Source organism: Labeo rohita, chromosome 24 (assembly GCF_022985175.1).
Source record: "Labeo rohita strain BAU-BD-2019 chromosome 24, IGBB_LRoh.1.0, whole genome shotgun sequence".
Classification (NCBI taxonomy): Eukaryota; Metazoa; Chordata; class Actinopteri; order Cypriniformes; family Cyprinidae; genus Labeo; species Labeo rohita.
The window spans coordinates 26,819,176-26,842,183 of record NC_066892.1 but is presented as its reverse complement, the minus strand read 5'-3'; the positions used below and the strand labels follow the sequence as shown (position 1 = coordinate 26,842,183).

The following is a 23,008-nucleotide window of genomic DNA, read 5'->3' as shown; positions in this document are numbered from 1 at the left end:
ATAAAATGTCAAAACACAATAAATACATAAATACAGAGCAGATCCCTGGAGGCCCTCAAGACTGTGTGTCAAGGTCAGTGTCTTAAAATATCAGATACAACTATGCTGATAATTATGAATGAATATTTACATATTTAAGACATGAAATGTGTTTTTAACTTTACAACACACTATATTTTTAGACTCCTTAAAAATGCATTAAATTTGAACTTTTAATGAAAATTAACGAATAAACAAACAAATAAACATTAAACCAACATGAATACAGTTAGTTATTTGCTAAGAACTTGGCATATGTTTTAAAGGTCACACTTTATTTTATTTTAAGGCCCAGTTTTCACTATTAACAAACCAATAACTACGACTTTTGCTTTAAGAAACTCCTAATTTGCTGCTTGTTAATAGTTTGTAAGGTAGTTGTTAAATTTAGGTATTAGGTAGGATTAGGGATGTAGAATATGGTCATGCAGAATACGTGCTTTATAAGTATTAATAAACAGCCAACATGCTAGTAATATGCATGCTAGTTAACAGTGTCAATTTGTCTTTATACTAAAGTGTTACCATTTTAAACTATATTTTTAATAGATTTTTTTTCTTTTATTTATATTGAACACTCATTGGTCACTGACCCTTTAACCAGTAGCCCAAGTGGGTAGGTGACATCAGCCAGTCATTCCAAATGACAAAATTATTATATTTTAATTAATGATTATTTCCTCAAACATGAACTTTCTGAAGTAACGTGCACTGATGAATAGAGCACAACACTCACAGATTTGGTTTTGATTTCATGTTAACTTTACAGGAAACGGACGCTTACCTCTCGGACAGAATCTGCAGCAGCTCTTTGCGGTGCTGTACTCTTAACTTGTTGCTTTTGTACTTCGGGCTTTCTGCCAGGCCATTCATGCTCAGAACCTTGGCAAACAGACATGATGGTTGATGACAGAACTGTTAGGAAATGTGAAGCCTTTTCCCATCCGTCAAAACAAATGCATATAGCTATAAAAAATATGACCGTGACTGTAACATACAAATAAAGCTTGGTTAGATTTATTAACATGCGTATTTGGAGTTCATAATAAAAAGTCTATGCTTACTTTGCACACTTTCATAAATTGCTGATCATTTCCCGCTGCTACAACCAAATATCCATCTTTGGTCTTGAAACCCTGCAAACATAAGAGATTTAATAAGTATACAGAACGGACTGCCAACTAAACTGTGTAAGTAATAAAGAGAAACCTCACACACCAACTGCCATAAACAGAAACAGAACGACAACATTGGAAACTTTGATATAATTAAATTTATGACTAATGCAACCATCCAGTATTTCATGCATATCTGCATATTTATTTTCTCTAGGGTTCACTGCTTAAAGGAATAGTTCGGCTCAAAATGAAAAGGTGAAAATTTACTCATCCTCAGGCCATCCAAGATGTAAATAAGTTTCTTCATCAGAAAAGATTTGGAGAAATTTAGCATCCAACAGTCCAAACAGTTGAGAAAAACACTACAAACTAAAAAAAAAAAAAAAAAAAAAGTTGTTTCAACTTAAAAAGTAAGAAAAAAGTAACACTTATAAAATTGTTTGTGCTGCCTTTTTAAGTTTAAGTTTAGTCAACATGAAATGTTAGGTTGCACTACATGAAAACGTGGATATTTGAGTTATTTGAGAGTAAACTTAAAATTAAGGCAGTACGAACAGTTTTTTTTTTTTTTTTCAAAAGTTGAAAAAAACTTTTAAGTTATTTATTTATTTATTTATTTTTTTTACAGTGAAGTAATCCACACCACTCCAGTCCATCAATTAACATCTTGTGTGTTTGTAAAAAACAAATCCATCATCAAGATGTTTTTAACTTTAAAACATTGTTTCCAACTACATGAGTCCATAATCCATAATATTGCATCCTCCAGAGAAAAACTCCATCTCCTGTTGTTCTCTCACATCAAAATTCACCAACACATTTGTTTAGATCTGTTTTGGCTTAAAAAACAGTGTTTGATCTGTGCAGATTTCTCTCCTGATTCAGATGAGATGACTTTTTCACATGGAGAAAGCAATATTTTAGATAGAGAACTCATATTTTAGCCAGTTTTAAATTAAACCTTCATTGTAAAAAGTTTTTACCAGTTACAACTTAAAAACTTCAGTTCAGCAGCTGCCTTAAACTTTTAAGTTAAATCAACTTAAAACTACAAGTCATTTTAACTTACTACAATAAAGTGAGTTAAAATGACTTGTACTTTTAAGTTGACTTAATTTATTAGTTGAAACAACTTGTATTTTTACGTTGATTTGACTTAAAATTTTAAGGCAGTTGCTTAAGTTAAGTTGAAACTGGTGAAAACTTTTTACAGGGTTGATGGATTTGTTTCTTAAAAACACAGATATTCGCTTCATAAGATGTTAAATAATGGACTGAAGTGGTGTGGATTATTTGTGGAGTTTTTATCAGCTGTTTGAACTCTCATTCTGACGGCACTAATTCACTGCAGAGGATCCACTGGTGTGTGAAACAAGTAACTATAATGGTAGTTTATTATGGTAAACTGAAAGTAGTATAAAGTAGCTGCTGAAGTGGAGACTTCTGACTCAGCAGGAGGGAAAACTCATTTTGAGAAAACGGCTTTTAAATGCAACTGAAATCTTAAAGATGATCGATAAGGCACAATAAAATAAACCATTAAAAGTGTATTTTGGATGTTTTCCTTCCACAAGTCAAGAAGAAGGTATGTTAGGGAAGCAAAATAGCCCAAAAACTCAGAATTGCATGAAAACAATGTCTTGCCTTAAGGGATTACTAGAAAATGTTTGTGTTTCTCAATGACCTGAACAACTCAAGTCGTGTCAAATCCTCAGGGCGAATCAGAATTTTCAATATGCGCATTAGCGGTTTGAGGGAAAATCTTTCAACAAAAGATCAGGCCCACAAATTCTTCAAGTTGAACTTTGCGGGTCCACGCTCCCAGCAGAAGCGCCGATCCATCCATTCCTTCGAACCCTAATTCAGGCTCAGTGCCTGCTGGTAAAAGTCACATCCTCACTTGAAAGCAGCCAAACCAAGCAAAAGGTTTTTGCAGAGGTAGGACAAACAACAATCTGCAAGAAATCAGCACAGACAACAAAACTGGCTAGAAACAGAAAAGGTCACAGACCTAAAAAAAAAAAAAAAACAAGCGGCACCTCTGGGACGCTCTTCTGATGCCTGCGAAGCCACACTGAACGGGAATCAAGCGGCTTACGTTCGACATGTCAAATGCAATGATTCCCCTCACAGATCATTCCTGTTTTCCTCTCGTGAAGAGCACGCAGACGGGCCCTAAGTTCAACTAACGTGACCTTCTCAAATGCAATCCATCAGCTTCCACTGGACCAGACTATCTGCATGAGTAAATCAAGACATCGCTAATCATCTTTTGGCCACAGCGGCACACCTCAGAACAAAGCGTGCATTCATCGCCGCAGCCTCTCTTAGCACAAGCGCTTTGCTCTATGTGTGTTTATTCTGGTGCCCCCTGGCAGTACAATAGGTCGAACGAGAAACAAAGTGCACAGACCACAGTTAATGAGACAGTGTTTTGACAAAATGTAGCCCATCAGATTAAATGATTTCAAATGAATAAATCAAGCACGGGCCAAGGGGTCACATGCCTGGGGGAGTCCAGGAAACAGCAGGAAGGCGAATACACACACACACACACAGCGAACGCATCCGCACACAAACGCTCATCTTAGCGTGGGTCCACTTTGACTCGTTCAGTGAAAGAGATCAAGCCCAAATTGTCCTGCTACCAGGATGTTTCCAAACTTGTGCAAAGCACCCTGGGGCTCGCTGGATGCCACTTGCGTGTGGAAGGAGCTTGATGACGTTCAACCTGACATCTTTTCCTGTTGTGTGCGGCTGCACGCAGGAGCCAAAATTAACACTCGCCAAGCTCCAATTGCGGGTAAAATTCGGCTTTGGCGAGCGAATAAAACAATCGCCGGTTGGGCGGTAACTACAAAACATGTAGGCTCACGTGTCTTTTACGCTCAGAGGTTTATCTAGGATGACTAAATTTAGTTTTTCTCCAGGATTCAATGTGGCGAAGTTCTAAAATAGTTACGATTAAAGCGTGTTTTAAAAGAAAATACTAATTCAGTTTTTCTACTTCAAAATTTCATGTTTAATTCAGTGTTTCTTGCCATTTCTTTTCAACTCCTTGTGAAATATCAATATCAATATCAATGGCAATTTAAGAGATTTACAGCAAAAAGTATACTAGCAAAGAGTGAAAACTGTTTCTACATTTTTTGATGCATGGTTGCAAGATGTAGTAATAAAAATTGAAAAGTTTTTCGTTAACGTACAGAACATATAACATTCATGCAAATGACGTCACTGCTTTCAGAAAATTATGTTTGTTTGTTTTTTGTTGTTTGTTTTGTTTTGTTTTTTTACACAGAAAAAATAATGGTATAATTTTCAAAAACGTGCATTTTGGAAACGTATTTCAAAGGTTTACGGTTTTAGACCCTCGAAATGCCATTGTTGTGTAAATTAATGTTCAAAATCATTTTCATGCAATGGCTGATAAATAGAGGCAAACATTGTACTGTTTTATCTAAAAAAAAATAAAAGTAGACGTCATTTGAAACGCTATCTCCAGGTCTGGCGGTAGCACTTTGAGCACAGCTTAGCATAGATCATTGAATCCGATTATTCAATCGGAAAAGACAATATATGATGAATCTACTTCAAAGATAGCAACTACAACAAAGAGAAGAAAATATGAGAAAATCTGTTTAAAAAACAATGAATGCTGTTACATCGTACAAAAAATAGTGCGTAGTAAAGCTGCATGCCTTACTTCTAATGTTTCTACTCTAAAAGTGACTAGTTCCTTGTTTAGTTTTTTTTAGTAAGTTGTTACACACTGAATTTGAATTATTACGTTTCAAATAAATCCTTCTGAAGTTGTGTTTATGTTTATGTGTAAATGCGGGGGTGGGGATTGAATTTTTTTTATTCTGCAAAAGGGGGGCCCGGCAGAAAAAGTTTGGGAACCACTGGATTAGACCGCTAGCATCACGCTCAAAAATGACTAAAGAGTTTCGATATTTCTCCTATTTAAAACTTGACTCTTCTGTAGTTACATTGCGTACAACGACGGACGAAAAATGAAAAGTTGCGATTTTCTAAGTCGATATGGCTAGGAACTATACTCATTTCGGCATAATAATCAAGGAACTTTGCTGCCGTACCATGGGTGCAGCAGGCGCAATGGTATTACGTAGGCGTCAACTCTGCTGGCTGCAACTCTGCATCTACATAAACTTAGTGCCGGTCACTTTCAGGTGCTGTGTAATATTATTGCGCCTGCTGCACCCATGGTACGGCAGCATAGTTCCTAGCCATATCGACCCAGAAAATCGCAACTTTTCATTTTCCGTCAGTCTTAGTACACAATATAACTACAGAAGAGTCAAGTTTTAAATAGGAAAAATATCGTCATTATATATGGTTATTTTTGAGCGAGATGCTATCGGTCTAATCAGATTCAATGATCTATGCTAAACTATGCTAAAAGTGCTACCGCCAGACCCGGAGATCGGCTGAATGGATTCAAAAACGGTAAAACTCAACTGTTTAACTCTATGGGAGTTGGAAAACGAGCCTATTGTGTCCTTTAAATGTTTATAACTTAACTGAGTCTTAGATGATGGTAAAGGTAATTTAAATGAAAAAAATATATGCTAAATGAGTATGCTAAATTAAATATTTAATATCAATATGGATTAAACAATTTAAAAAAATAATCAAATTAAAGTGTCTACATTCCTATAGGAAATTATTCACACTACAAATATGCCTGCTTTTAATGAGAAAAAGCAAAAAATGAATAGTTACATCAAAATCTGTTTTTAACAACTACATTGTGTATATTGTATGTGCATGCATGCATATTGCACAATGAAATTTGTATTCTAAACATCTTTCAACCAGCTGAATGACACAGGCTGTTGTCTTTGGGCAGCTATTATAATGAGTTTGAGATGGGGGGGGATGTGTAACTTTTGAGAAAAAGGCTTATATAAGACAGTGGTTCCAGTAAGGAGACTTAAACTGTAATACATCACCCTGTTTTCAAGCTGTGTCCTGCTTACAAACTGAGAGGGTTTGATTTGATTTTCCACTGAAGTTGCATTTACCAAACTTCATTATCAACAACTGAAACACCTGCTACTGAATGCAATGGTCTGATATTATATTGCAAATAGTCATAAAAAAAAAAAAGCCAGAGCAGGAGACAAATGTTGTAAAATAATCCAAACTGACTTTATATATAATCAAGTATAGCTGGGAAGGCAGAATAAATAGGCTTATAAATTTTTAGGAAGGAAAAGAGAAGCTTCTAATATCTTTTCTTATATTATATAGACTGTGCATACGATCAAACACTGCAGTATTTTGGCACAAATTTCACTTGTTAAAATGGCTAAAACTAACACATTATTTAGCCCAGTGTTTAATCCAACAACACAAAACCCAAAACAAAACATGTATGAAACAAAAATACAAAACAGAAATGTTTATAAAACAAAACAAAAACAAAAAAAAATTATGAAACAAAACATTTTTATTAAATAAAACGCAAAACAACAAATGTTTATGAAACAAATACGCAACAAAACAGCATACACAAAACAAACATTTTTGAAACAAAGTACAAACAGAAACAAAAATTGTTTATTAAACAAAACAACACTATACACAAAAGCAAAAACATTTAAGAAACAAACAAAAACAACATACAAAACAAACATTTACATAAAACTCAAACATTTGTAAAACAAACAAAAACAACAAAAAAAAAATATGAAACAAAACAAAAGCAAAACAAAATGGCAAATAAAACAACAAATCTATATAATAGCAAAAACACAAAACTGCAAAGAAGTTTCTTAAAAAAAACACTTAAAAAAACAAAAACAGCACAAACATTTTTGAAACAAAAACAAAATGCTTATGAAAAACAAAAACATTAAACAAACATTTATGAAAAAAGCACAAAACAAAAACATTTATAAAACAAAAATGAAATAAAATAAAAACAAAACAGCAAACACAAAACAAACATTTTGACAAACAAAACAAGCACAAAACAAAATCATTTATTAAACAACACACAAACAAAACAATACATACGAAACAAATGTATATAAACAAAACTCAACAAACAAAACATTTGTAAAACAAAAAACAAATATTATGAAACAAAAAAAACTAAGTAAAACAAAGCGGCAAATAAAACATGAAACAAACACAAAAATGCAAAAAAAAAAAAAAACAGCACAAACATTTCTGAAAAAACAAAACATTTATAAAACAAAAACAAAAATGTTTATGAAATAAAATACGCAAACACAAAACAAACACAAAACAAACATTCTGAAACAAACACAAAGTCATTTACTAAACAAAACACAAAAAAGCAAACAAAAAAGAAAGCAACAAAAACAACATACAAAATGTTTGTAAAACAAAAGTCAAACAAGACAAAAGATTTGTGAAAAACAAAATGACAAAATAATTCAGAAACAAAAAACTGCAAAGAAAACAACAAACATTTATGAAACAAAACAAAACCACTAAAAAATACAAAGCAGCACAAGCATTTCTGAAAAAAAGCACAAAACAAACATGAAAACAAAAAATGTTTATGAAATAAAACAAAATAAAACTAAATGTTTATGAAAAAATAAATACACAAAAAACAGCATACAAACATTCTGAAACAAAACTCAAACATCTGTGAAACAAACAAAAAACATGAAACAAACTATTTACGAAAACAACAAAAAAAGCAAAACAGAACATCAAACAAAAAAAACATTTATGAAACAGAACAAAAAGTACACACACACAAATATATAAATTCATATAAAATAAATTATTGTTGTTGTTTGTTTCTGCTTTCTAAAAGCTTGTTTAAAAGCAATAGAATAATCAGCTATTTTATTGTATAGTTGTTGTTTTTTTCCACACAAAGCACAAAAACAAACAAAAAGACATTTAAGAAACAAACAAAAACAAAGGTATCATCGTATTTTGGGAGTCTGCGTCATCAAAAAAGTTCGACAACCCCTGCTCTAGAACAGAGAAGAGAATTTTGGTCCAACCCCTCCCTTTGCTTTCCCAAAGGGATTCTCACATAAGAAAGGACAATTAGCACACCCTAATTGAGGCCCAATCTGAAAGTAACCTAATCAGTCAACATTCATTTTCAGTTTTGATTAAGTGCTGGCAGAGACCTGCAGCCTTCGTGTGACCCTGGGGAAATGGAGACATGAAGAAAGTTCTCACGGAAGACAAAGCCGTAAACAGTCTATGCTTTATTCATTACATTATTCATTACATCACGTTATATAAACGGCCCACGAGACGGGACACGACATCCCAAACCACTGTCCAGAACGATAAGGCCTTCGATATCAACAGTCACCTAGCACGATCAAAAGAGCGCTTCGCGTTCGGGAAGCCAAGTTCCCCTCAGTGAATAAACATAGCAAACAACAAGTGATTTAAAAAGACATAAACCATTTCCAGAATTTCAATGAAACACAGCCTGCATTTTTCATCACTGGGAGAAAAGGAAAGGGTGTCTTTTATTAGAGCCGAGCCTGAACGCAGTAATTGTTTTAGGTTTTGGCTGCACCCCACGTCCATGTGGTTTTCCCTCAAGAACATTCTCGTTTTACATTAGCCAGCCCATCCAACTATTATATGTGGCTTAAGCTTATCTTGCAGCTCACAAAGATCTATTAAGCAAATCAAATGTTAACACAAGTATAATTGCAGAGCTAAACACCTATTACGCTGATAAGATAAGTGTACTCGTCATTCTTCAAGATACTGCTGTGCAAACTGTGTTTGTTTCACATTTTGGATTTGCTGCTTTGTCTCCTGCAATGCCTTCGGTCATCTGACTGATAGTTTATACTTAAATAAAAGGCCTTTTAGTAAAACTTTACAAGGTTAGGTTGTGGTTCACATGACTTTTTGTTATAAAATCTGTGGAAGGAATTGTAGGAATAACTTTTATTGTTACTAACAGTTCAAGATGAACTTCAAGACATCATTTTTAGAAAAATCATGTTAAAATCTTTCAAATTTTAAACAGGATTTGAGGAGTGTTTATTTGTTCATCTCTCAATCATCATAACAGAATGTTTTTTTTTTTTTATTCCAGTTCTTCAGAAAACCATCTGTGTACTGTTGCTTTAAACATTTCAAAACTGACATGAAGAACTTTAGGGCACAAAGAGCAACTCAAGAAACCTAAGCAGCCAAAAAATGGTGTTGATAAGAAGCTTATTTGAACCTACCTTAAAAAAAAAAAAAAAAAAAAAAAAAAAAAAAGTAACATAGATAGATCATATTTTAGAAAAGCTTATTTGAATCTATCCAAAAATAAAATAAAATGTAACATAGATAGATCATATTTTAGAAAAAAACGTATTGAATCTATCCAAAAATAAAATAAAATTAAATATAAAATGAAATAAATTAATAAAAAAACAAACAAACAAACAAACAAAAATACATACATAAACAGAAAAAAATGCTGATTTGAACCTACCCAAAAGTGAAAATGTCCAAAAGTAAATAAAATAAAATAATTTAAAATAAATTAATTAAATAAAATGCAAAGATCATATTTTAGAAAATGCTGATTTGAACGTACTCCAAAATAAAATAAAATTAAATTAAATACATAATCACATTTTTAAAAAAGCTGATTTGAACCTACCCAAAAATAAAATAAAATTAAATTAAATAAATAAATAAAATAAAATAAAATGCATAGATCATATTTTAGAAAATGCTGATTTGAACGTACTGCAAAATAAAATTAACTTAAATTAAATACATAAGCACATTTTAAAAACTGCTGATCTGAACCTACCCAAAAATTAAATAAAATATAAAATAAAATAAAATGAAATAAAAATAAATAAATAAATCAAATAAAATACATAGATCATATATTAGAAAAAAACTGATCTGAACCTACCCAAAAATAAAATAAAATAAAATAAAATAAAATAAATAAATAAAATAAAATGCATAGATCATATTTTAGAAAATGCTGATTTGAACATACCCCAAAATAAAATAAAATAAAATAAATGAAATACATAATCATATTTAAAAAACTGCTGATTTGAACCTACCCAAAAATTAAATAAAATCTAAAACAAATAATAATAAAAAATACATATCTCATATTTTAGAAAACAACAACAAAAATAAATAAATAAATAAATAAAATAAAATAAAATACATAGATCATATACTGATTCAAACATACCTATAAAATAAAATAAAATAAAATGGATACATATTTTAGAAAATGTTGGTTTAAACCTACCCAAAAAAATAAATAAATAAATAAAATGAATTTAAATAAAATAAATAAATAAATAAATAAATGAATGAATGAATGATGCTTATTATATTTCATTTCATGTATCAGGCTATACAGAATTACTTCTTGCTATCAGACACTTTCACAAGCGTGGGAAGGCCTCAGTGTTGGATTAGTGGTTGGGCTAATGATATCTGGAGGTTTAGCAGCGTAATATTCAGCTTACAGAGTTTTGTTTGGTCTGGGCGGCTTGCTTTGACAGCTCAGGGAAGTCTGAAAGCAAACCGCTAGTGCAAGTTTTTTTGGCAAGCGTCAGTCCAGAGAGAGTCCCTCGGCTAGACTAATGCAACACAGCCCCACTGTGGCTGAGATACAGCGAGCTTTGAATCAATATCTGATCTGCAGTCGATGAGTAAGGAAATGGCACACAATTCACTGATGATTCCCAGCACACACTTGAGGACAACACAGAGTCAAAACACTCAGCTGTTTAACATTTCAGCCTGCTTTGATTTAAAGAGAAAGCCATTGTCTCATGTTAAAATCCATGTGCTGAGCTGATTACTAAAGCAAAACTCTTTAAATGAGTGATCCTTAATATGTATGCAGAACTTCCTGCCCCAGTGGGTGGCTGCCAGGTTATGTTTAATATGTTTGAACTTACCCAAAAATAAAATAGAATAAAATAAAAAAATAAAATACATAATCATCATATTTTAGAAATTGCTGATTTGAACCTACCCCAAAAAAAAATAAAATAAAATTATCATATATTAGAAAATGCTGATTTAAACCTACCCAAAAGTAAAGTAAAATAAAATAAAATACACAGATCATATTTTAGAAATTGCTGATTTGAATCTACTCAAAAATAAAACATATACATTATATTTTAGAAAATGCTGATTTGAACCTACCAAAAATAAAATATAAAATAAAATAAAATAATAAAATAAATAGATCATATTTTAGCAGTTTTGCATACATAAGGATCACAAAAAAGAAAGAATTATTATTATTATTATTATTATTACCACAATTCTTTCTATTAAATTTATGCTTTTCTACCCACCATTGGATAACATTTAGATGCATAAACCTTAAGAAAAATAACACTTATTATTATTATTTTTTTAATCAATTTAATTTAATTTAATTTAAATTTAATTTTTTTCAAAACATTTTTTTTATTAACTTAACGCTTTTTGCCCACCACTGGATAACAAAAATAACAAAATATTAAAAATAAATAAATAAATAAATTAAAAAAAAAAAAAAAATATGTATACATATATGTATTTTTTTTTTTTTTTTTTTTTTTTTTTTTTCCAGAGGAAAAGCTATTTGGATGGATAATTTAAAAATGTTATAATCAAATACTTTAAAGCATTTAGACACAGTTTCAAGACACCTGCTTTTAATTCAACATTTTAATTGAAAATATTGTTTGTTATTTTTGTACTATTTATTACTGCTGCATTAATACGATCATTTTTCTCATCTATTTTTTCACTGATCGATTTACCACAGACTTTCCCTGGAAAACCTCTGGTTTGGAGAGCATTGCTCTGGGGTTGCCAGGGTGTTCTGGATAGTTGCGCATCAGTTAAAGCTTTGTCTCATGTTAGTGTTCCAATAATCCCTTTGTCAGAGTCACTGAAAGTTCTTAGACTTCATGAACTCTCTTTGAGCCCACCGTGACACCTCAGTTAGACATCCTCAGTCAAACATCCCCGCAAGCCTGACTCATACACTCCCACAGTCAACAGAACAAGAGGACTGAGCCCCGGTTAACCAGCAGGCTTCATCTCTATTCTGTGGAAAGAACACAAAGCTTTCACACCGAAACCGAAACCAAAACCCAAACCACTGCTCGCTCTTTAGCCAGGAGACACAAGTGCAGGGAGGAAACGTGTGGGAAAACGGAGCACGAGTAGTGCTGTCAACTCACATGAGTGATCACCCCAAATGCAGGAGAAAAAACTGCTACGAATGGTGTCTTCACGACACAACAGCATGGCAATGCCACATTTAAAAATAAATCAATCTGCTGTGAGAATCACAAACTTTACAGGACTAATATTTTTAAAATAATCAAAGTTGTAGTACTACAAGGCAAGTTGTAATGAAAATTAAATAAACGAAAGGCCTCAAAATGAGATCAAACAACGTGAGACCTAATTTATATCATTTACACCACGAGTTTTCAAAGGTTTTCAAAGACTTCAAATGAGATGATCCCCTCTAAAACATAAGAGCAGATATATGAACAATATCCCACGAGTAGCCATGGGATATTGCTGTATATCAGCACGGCTGTGATTCGGCCATAGGTAATCACAGTGTGCCGATATACACCCATATCACACGGCTACGAGTGTGACATTGCTCATGTATCTGCATTTATATTTCAAGTAGACGTTATCTTTATTAACAAACTGCATTTTTGAAGCCTAAAGTTCATTCTCAGCTATAAGTCAAGTCAAGTCAAGTCACCTTTATTTATATACCGTTTCTAACAATACAGAATCGTGACAAAGTGGCTGTACAGTATTAAATAGGAAATAGTGTATCAATAATGCAAAAGAGCAACAGTAAACACTCAATTTTCAGTTAAAGGCAACTCTTAAAAAAAACTTCCGTGACCAGTCAGCCAGTGTTACAGTAAACACAGTCAGTGTTAGAGTAAACAGTATTATTTATTAAATTATATAAATAATAAATAATAGAAAAACATAGGCTAAACTCTCCTATTCTCTCCTAATTTTAATCTCGTACTTGCTACGACTTCATTATCGTAGTTTTGACTTTATTCTCAAAATATTTTGACTTTATTCTCAATATTTTGACTTTATCTCCATGTAAACTTTATTACCGTAATTTTGATTTTATTCTCTACATATGTTCACTTTATTCTTGTAATTCTGACTCTCTCAAAATATTGACTTTATTCTCAACATATTTTGACTTTATTCTCGTAATTTTGACTTTACTCTCCAAATATTGTCTTTATTTTCAATATTTCTACTTTATTCTTGAAATGTTGACTTTTTTCTCAAAATATTTTGACTTTATTTTCATAATTTTGACTGTTCTCAAAATATTTTTACTTTATTCTTGTAATTTTGACTTTTTTCTCAAAATATTTGGACTATTTTCATAATTTTGACTTTACTCTCAAAATATTTTGACATTTTTGTAATTTTGACTTTTTTCTCAAAATATTTTTACTTTATTTTTATAATTTTGACTTTATTCTGTCAATTTTTAGACTTTATTCTCTTAATTTTTACTTTTTTCTCAAAATATGACTTTAATCTCGAATTTTTTAACGTGGCACTAAAACTATGGGATTATTTTTGTGCCAATAAGAATGAACGTAACTTTATAAAACTGAACGTAACTTTCCAAGAAACGATCAAAAATATGCCACTGCAAAAGAAGAAAAACACAATGAAAATGAAAAAATGAACTCAGTCGCACGAATTTAACATGCTCTTCAAATATGCTTCATTCTTTGTTAATGATTTTCAAAGAATCGTTTTCGCGAATCATGGATTCTGAATGCGTTGCCACAGCTTTCGCTTACGCTTCGCAAATTTTCGTTTGCTGTTTTGGCACAAACCTCTCGTGGGGGCGGGCTTAACAGCGATCTACTCTGATTGGCTAATGAGCTTTTGATGGACAGTTGCTCTCTGACCTGGAAGCACGGACGGTGACGTCAGTGGCGCACATATTGGAAAGTTGTTGCGGTGTGCAATACGTCGTGCAATACGCGATTGTAAAAATGACAAAAACGCAAAATTACTAAAACTTTATTTGTATAAAATATACAAATGAAACTCATCTAAAAAAACGATTAAAAATATCTCAATGACACTAAAATAACACCGGTATTTTGAAGATTAAGTGCCATATTAAAAAGAGCTCATATTTTTAATTAAAATGTTACATAGAAAATATATACTTTATATTAAAAAATACAGGTTTTTTTTTTTTCATAAATTTAGTATATTCACAACGTATATGTTTGTGTACTTTTATCTACCCACAATTAAAGCTGTATAAACCTTAGTATTTTTTGTATTATATTACAATATTTCACAACATAGTGTTCTCAATTTCCCACAAACAAACATTAATTAAATGAGTTCCTTGAGTTTATTGACTCAAATAAACAGACCGATCCATTTCAAATGGAAAAATAACAGATTAATTTTATGATTTCCGTCCGGAATTTTTTATTTTTTTTTAAGAGAGAGAATAAAAAGCAATAACACTGATTTCAATAAATGTGTTAAATATTTGCTACACAAATGTAAACTTAAAAAGCCCTACAAAAAAATAAAAATAAATAAAAAAAGTATTTTTTGTTTTTTTATATTTTGTATTATATTACAATATTGCACAATATAGTGTTTTCAATTTCCCACAAACAAACAAATATTACAAAGAGTTCCTTGAGTTTATTGACTCAAATAAACAGACTGATCCATTTCAACTGGAATCCAAAATGATAAGAACCGATGCTGAAAATCTGTTTTTCCAAGGTCTTGTTTAATGGCAAAACAGATCATCTTCAGAGGAGCTGAACAGAGACTAATGTCGTCTCTCCACTGAACTCTCCAGCCCAGCACTAAACAGCCTGAGAGAATTACATGCATCTCTGCTGTAACTGTGTCAAACCTCTTCAGCTTAAGGGTTTTTTGTTTCTTATAACGAGGTTCAGGTAACAAAGAACAGTCAGCCATATTAAAAAGACCATTGGAAATAATGGGATCAGATGTTTATAGCATTGCATTTTCTTTTTTGTAGAAGAGAGGCTAAAGTTATCCTTTACTACTCCTTAAACACAACCATTTTCTTGTACTTATGTCTATAAAATGATCTGTTTGCCGTGTTTGCATAAGTTAAAATGTAACCTTTCAAAATAACCGAAAAACATAAAATGTTATTAAAGGGACAGTTCACCCAAAAATGAAAATTCTGCCATCATTTACTCATTCTCAATTTGTTCCAAACTTGTATGAGTTTCTTTCTTCTGCAGAACATAAAAGAACATATTTTAAAGAATGCTGGTAACTAATCAGTCGATGGCACCCATTGACTTCCATAGTATTTTTTCTCCAACTACAGAAGTTGATGGCTTTTTTGAACGTCGTCTTTTGTGAAAAGAAACTCTGACAACCTGAGAATGAATAAATGAAGGCATACTTTTCATTTTCAGATGAAGTATACTGTAAGTTTAATATGTTAGCATGATAGCAAGTCTTAATCCGGTGATGCCGGATTGCCGTATATATATATAAACAAAGCGCGCACATTTATAAGCAGATTTAAATGCACGGACTTTATTCCATCTGTGCGCATTAACCTCACAGCTATCTCCAGATGGGACTCGCTTTGACCTCACAACATACTTTCATTTACCCTCAAAATGAGTTGATAAGTCACGTCAGGTAAAGAGTCCAGCACGCGCAGGTCAACGAGGACCTGTGTCACCAGATGAGCCAGCGCAGAAACAAATCTGCACTTAATAAGCGTTTCTGCCTGATAGCGCTCGTGAGGTACTAATGAGATTTGGCATACAGCCTAGACACTGAGGTACCATGTTTGCTGGGGTGAAACTCAATATCCTGAATGAAACACATGCCACAGAAAGGCAGCGGTGGGACGTCAGGTCTATCGGGGAAACGGTAACTAAGACAGACCTCAGTGTTACTAGTGTGATATGTAGGGTGAGGGACTTGAACTGACCCATAATAAGTATAAAGCTTTGATGCATAACTCAGTGTTTGTTCTATGGACATGAATGACAAACAGAGTCCAGAGATATGTTTGGTACTCAAAAACTAATAAAAAAAAAAAAAAGAGGGAAGGGAAGGGAAGCCCATTTCCACCACTGAATAAAAAAAAAAACTTTTTTTTTTCAGAATTGTGAGATATAAACTCAGAGTTTGCGCTAGACTTTAACACTGTGGTAAAAAATCTGCCATAATCTATTAGTATCCATCATTTTAATTTCCATATTTTAATTAGAATAATACATTTAATTGCTTTTATTTTTGTTCACATTTTCATTTTTAATCATGAACCTACAGGACGACAGCGCAGTGTTTAAAAACAAGAATTTACACCAGGGCTGGGTAAACAAAACAAAAACAAAAAAAATTGGATTTCTCGATTTTAATAGATTCTCATTTTAATGAACCAGTATCGATTCTTAAATCACAATCGATCTTTTGGTCTATGCCGTTTTCAGTTGATGAATAAACAGTACATAATGCATCTTCCTTCCAATAAATATCAATAGGCTAGGCTTTGTTACTTTTGATATAAAACAAAATGTCAGATTTCAAATTCTGCCCATTTCATTAGGAAATTCAAGCAATAAATACTGTTTTGGCGCTCTTTAATGTGGCATGTTAGATCGTGGTAGCTTCTGTAGTCGTATGTGCATAATCAAATGTATAGGAAAACATTCATGACAGTTTCGTTTTTGTTCTGGATCTAGCACTCTGCTGCCACACTGGAATGCACTCGACACCAACTAAACAGGGGTGTGAATTACAGCTACAATTTTACAATAGATCACCCTCAGTGTAATGTCAAAATGACGGACGGCTTTCAGATTTTTTTTTCGTCACAATAAATGACGGACAATTTTCGGTCAACACGACCTCTGTATAAACTCATAATTGCAAGTTATAAAGTCAGAATTGCGAGATATAACCTCGCAATTCTGTGAACATATCAGTCTTCTATCATTTTCTCCTCAGAACTGGACTTTATAACTCGCAATTGCTAGTCTGTATCTCATAATTCTGAGAAAAAAAGTCAAAAATGCAAGATACAAACTCGCAATTCTGACTTTTTTTTTCCTCACAATTGTTTATGTCCCGCAATTCTTTTTTTCTGACAAAAAAAAGTTAGACCTGTGAGATGTAAACTCGAGACTGAGGAAAAACAGTCAGAATTGCAATATAAAAACTCGCAATTGCAAGAAAAAAAAGTCAGAACTGCGAGTTTATATCTTGCAATTCTGACTTTATTTCTCGCAGTTGTTTATATCACACAATTCTGACTTTATAACTCGCAATTGTGTGTTTATATCTCACAGTTCTGAGAAAAAAAAATTCAGAATTACGAGTTTATGTCAAACAATTCTGAGAAAAAAGTCAGACTTGTAAGATGTAAACTCGAAATTGCAAGGAAAAAAAGGTCAGAATTGTAAGACAAAAAGTCACAATTACCTTTTTTAAATTTTTTTATTCAGTGGCGGAAACAGTCTTCCATACTTTCAAAAGGTACTAATACGTACAATTTGGGTACTAATTAAATATTTAACATTTTTTGAAGTATTAAGTATTATTTATTAATTATTTTCTTAAGGATTTAACATATTATTATTATTATTCTGTTGTTACTATTATTATGCTTTTGTAACATCAATGAAAACATCTCAATAAAATTTAAAGGGGCAAACATCTTTTATTTTTTAATTATTTGTATTAAATGCAGATTTTGTTTGCTTGTAAGAATGTGCACTAATGTTTGTTCTGTATAAATAAATAAATAAAATGTGATGTAAAGTCATCTGTAAAGTATGAGATAAAGGACATTTTTCCAGAAAAAAAAAAAAAAAAAAAAAAAAAAACCTAATCAAAACAAAAGTTTGGGGCAGATCGGACATTGTGAAACATTTTGTCAGGCCGCCACGGACATGCTCTTTAACAAAAACTCAAGATCTTCGCAATTTAACATCACCAAGGCCTTTAAAGCAGACTGACCAAATATAATGTTGATGTCATTAAATCTCTGAGGAGTTCGTTAGAGCATAAAATTCCTATTGCCAGCAGGTGGCGCTATGACTACAACTGAATATGGGCATGAGCATGTGTTCAGGACAAGCCTCTTATCAAACATGTGAAGTTTGGGGCAGATCAGACATTTTATGGTTGAGTTATAACAACTTCCTTTTTCATGGCGAAACATCAAAGTTTGTCAGGCCGCCACGGACACACCCTTTAACGAAAACTCAAGATCTTCACAATTTAACATCACAAAGGGCTTTAGATCAGAGTGAAGGGCTTTAGATTTAGACCAAATTTGGTGTTGATCTGTTTAAATCTCTAAAAGGAGAAAGAGGAGTAAAATACAATGCCTGAAAATGCCAAAAAAGCACAAAACTTACAGAGAAAATTCAAAATAACAGCCTTCCTGTTGGGTTTCGGACATCGTAACAAGGGACTTTTTTGTAGGTATTGGTGTGTTACATGTGTCTACCGAATTTTGTACATGTATGTGAAACACAGGAGCACTTCGAGCAAATATTTATAGGTGGCGCTATTGAGCCATTTCTAAAACCCTTATCAGATGTGAATGTTCACCACTTTTGGCAAAAAGTTTCATGAGCTTTTGAGCATGTTCAGGCTTTTATAAATGTGATTTATTTTAGAGAAGAAGAAACTGAGCAATTCCAATAGGGTCCTCGCACCATCGCTGCTCAGGCCCTAATTACACATAAGCATTAACTCAAATTTTGCTTGCCAGTTTTTTAAACTGTGATGTAAAATTACTCGAAACACACTTGAGATAATGTACAAATCTAGTTTTCCTTACATCGTCCTTATCACATTCAGAACCGTGCAGCCTTTCACCATGTATAATAAATCTATCTGCACTTGAAATGGTGCAGAGGCCTCGTTACACAACGCTACAACTTTATAGTACTGCAAGCAGCCAACAGGCCAAACACTCAGCACCTCAACACGAATATGGGAGCGATTAGGAGTCCTTTGAAACCGACAAGGTAATTAAAACAAGATAGACCCTGGTTCATCGTAAATCTTGCCTTTCACCACACCTTCACAAGCTCCCTATGCTTCGTTCTAGCATTTTCCTACAAAGTGCACTCAAGATAGAGCAACCAACCTTTCAACTTTCAGTGGGAAACTTGTTAGGAAACAAGGCGTCGCCCGTCAAACTACTGGAAAGCTAGAGGATGAATATTTCTTTACTGAGTGTTGGTCCATGTGGCGGCCCAATAGTGCCTTAAGGACTTTCTGAGAAAAGACTTCTGTTCTTAGTGTCCTGCTGTGGACGAAACTACACCCTAGCCATTCGGGACGTTCCACCGGTCGCCCCTCGTCAATAAAAGTGAGAAAAATCAAACGGAGGACATCGTACGTCACACTGTGAACATCTGCCGACCAGAGGCGCCAACTAACGCAGAAGCTGTCTTCGGTCTTCCTGTTTCGTACGTGCTATACGAAGCGATATGAACGCCTGTTTATTCCGGAAGAGCTGTCGGAACATGAAAGGCCGTAGCTCATTAAACTTAAGTGAAAATAAATGAATTGTTGTGAGTGACAACAGAAAAGGCATTTACAGATGGTCTTTGGTCTTAACCAACAAGTAAACTGTTGTGACCAACTGATTTTTTGTTCTGTAATATCATGACCACAAGACTGGAGATGTTAAGTGTATTCCTGGATGGTCACATTTGATTGGTTAATGTTGTGGTTGATTTATAGCTGGGACTGTGTTGTATAGATGCCACATGTCTGTCTGATTAAAAATAAATAAATAAAATAGCCAAACTGGCTTTGAAGAACTACAGTACCTATAATCTTCGCAAGAGGATCCACCATTTAGAGCCACTGGAAGGGAAATGAACATCAGGCCAACAAACAAACAAATGAACTGTAAATAATGAGAGTCACTTTACTACATTTATAGACTGCACTGGCAATGCCGTTCAAAAATTCATAGGATTTTTCAAAAGTTTTAAACAAAGCTTTTCACGCTCACCAAGGCTGCATTTATTCAGTCAAAAATCCAGTAAAACCAGTAATATTGTGAAATATTATTATTATTATTTAAAATATCGTTTTTCTATATGAATATATTTTAAAATGTAATTTATTCCTGTGAGCCAAAGCTGAATTTTCAGCATCATTACTCCAGTCTGATTTGCTGCTCAAGAAACATTTCTGATTATCATCAATGTTATACTTTTTTCAGGGTGTGTTAAAAAACATAAAAGTTAAAACCAGTAGCATTTATTTGAAATAGAAAATATTTTCCTTACTGTCACTTTTGATCAATTTAATGCATCCTTGTTGAATAAAAGTGAGATTTTATGAGAATTCTTAAGTATTGTACAAGAAACTTCATATACAGTTGAGGTCAAAAGTTTACATAGCAGAATCTGCAAAATATTAATTATATGATCCAAATAATAGGGATCATACAAAATGCATTACTCTTTATTTTTGTTTAGTACTAACCTGAATACGATATTTCACATGAAAGACGTTTACATACAGTCCATAAGAGAAAATAATAGTTGAATTTATAAAAATGACCCCATTCAAAAGTTTACATACACTTGATTCTTAATACTGTTTTGCTACCTGAATGATCCACAGCTGTTTTTTTTTTTTTTGGTTTGTTTGTTTAGTGATTGTTCATGAGTCCTTTGTTTGTCCCGAACAGTTAAACTGTCTGCTGTTCTTCAGAAAAATCCTTCAGGTCCCACAAATTCTTTGGTGTTTCAGCATTTTTGTGTATTTGAACCCTTTCCAACAATGACTGTATGATTTTGAGATCCATCTTTTCACACTGAGGGACTCATATGCAACTATTACAGAAGGTTCAAACACTCACTGATGCTTCAGATAGAAACACAATGCATTAAGAGCCGGGGGGTGAAAACTTTTGATATCTGAAGTTAAGGGTAAATTTAACTTATTTTGTCTTCTGGGAAACATGTAAGTATCTTCTGTGGCTTCTGAATGGCAGAACTAAATGAAAAAATATGATATTTGGGCAAAACAATAAAAATGTACTCATCTCCATTCTGTTCAAAAGTTTTCACCCCCTGCCAGGGGTTGTATCTTAACGTATCGTGTTTCTTTCTGAAGAATCCGTCTGTAATAGTTGCATATGAGTCCCTCAGTTGTCCTTAGTGTGAAAAGATGGATCTCAAAATCATACAGTCATTGTTGGAAAGGGTTCAAACACACAAGAATGCTGAAAAACCAAAGAATTTGTGGGATCTGAAGGATTTTTCTGACAGCAGGCAGTTTAACTGTTCAGGACAAACAAGGGACTCATGAACAACTATCACTAAACCAAAAAAAAAACACAGCTGTGGATCATTCAGGTAACAACACAGTATTAAGAATCAAGCGTATGTAAACTTTTGAATGAGGTAAATTTATAAATTCAACTATTATTTGTAATAGTTGGACCCTGGATCACAAAACCAGTCTTAAGTAGCACAGGTACATTTGTAGCAGTAACCAACAATACATTATATGGGTCAAAATTATCAGTTTTTATTATAAGCCAAAAATCTTTAGGATATTATGTAAAGATCATGCTCCATTAGGATAATTCGTAAATTTCCTACCATAAATATATCAAAACTTAATTTTTGATTAATAATATGCATTGCTAAGAACTTCATTTGGACAACTTTAAAGGCGATTTTCTCAACATTTAGATTTTTTTGCACCCTCAGATTCCAGATATTCAAGTTGTATCTCAGCCAAACATTGTCCTATCCTAACATCCTAAAAACATCCATCAATGGAAAGCTTATTCAGCTTTCAGATGATGTATAAACCCCAGTTCTGAAAAACTGACACTTATGACTGGTTTTGTGGTCCAGGGTCACATTTTATCTTGTGGACTATACAGTATGTAAACGTCTTTCATGTGAAATGTCTTATTCAGCTCAGTACTTAATAAAAAATAACATGCATTTGGTATAAACCGCTTTTTTTTGGTAAAATAATTAACATTTTGCTGATTCTGCAAGGTGTATGTAAACTTTTGACCTTGACTGTAAATTAGTTAGTGTGAGATTTGTTCATAAAACTTCATCGTGAATGTCCATCCCTAAACTTAACCCTCAGAGCGGCACAAGACGATTGTACAAAAACATACAAATGAAGCTCTACAACCATTTCACCAAATCATGAATTACTTGCGAAGATCGAGACATCATGAGTCTGACGGCTGCCAAAATGCTCTAATGACAACGTGCAGTTTGCAACATCTCAGCTCATGTCTGTGAGAGATAAATGTGTGAACACACTGGCAGAATGATCTCATACAGAAAATGTGATTTTAATCATATTTCTGAGATCATGTTTTTATTAAACTAAAAATAGAAGGAAAAAAAATTGGATTACTTGTTCATGTTCATGTCCCAGCAGCAATATTTCAAAATAATCCACATTATTGACAACAAAGAACATGAACATAATATTTTCCTCTGCTTACATAGATTGCTGGCCTACTATGAGACACGGTAGTTGCCAGCTCTTTTTTTCACGTTCTCCTACTCTCATATACATTAAAGCTGAAGCATCTCAAACAAGCCTAATAATACAAATAATAACCATACGCAAGTACAAGCTGCTCCATTAAATATTTACACAAGCAAACTTAGTTCATTAGCTTTAAACCTTAAGCACTTAGGTAAAAAAAACAAGTAAAATGAACACTGCAAAATAAAGTGAAAGTCTGTTTTCCTCGGAAAAGAGGCTTCTGGCACAAAGGCGACAAT

The 23,008-nt window shown here is 32.9% G+C and overlaps 1 protein-coding gene across 5 annotated transcripts in view; it reads right to left on the bottom strand.

Annotated features, from left to right (window-relative positions):
• The window catches only part of sugct (succinyl-CoA:glutarate-CoA transferase), a 167,561-nt gene that overhangs the window by 103,938 nt on the left and 40,615 nt on the right, over positions 1–23,008 (bottom strand). For all 5 annotated transcript variants that reach the window (XM_051097775.1, XM_051097777.1, XM_051097779.1 and 2 more), the window contains 2 exons: positions 1,104–1,175; positions 824–921 (listed from right to left, as the gene is read on the bottom strand). In XM_051097775.1, the coding sequence (XP_050953732.1) occupies positions 824–921; positions 1,104–1,175 (170 nt within the window). The remainder of the gene's footprint in view (positions 1–823; positions 922–1,103; positions 1,176–23,008) is intronic.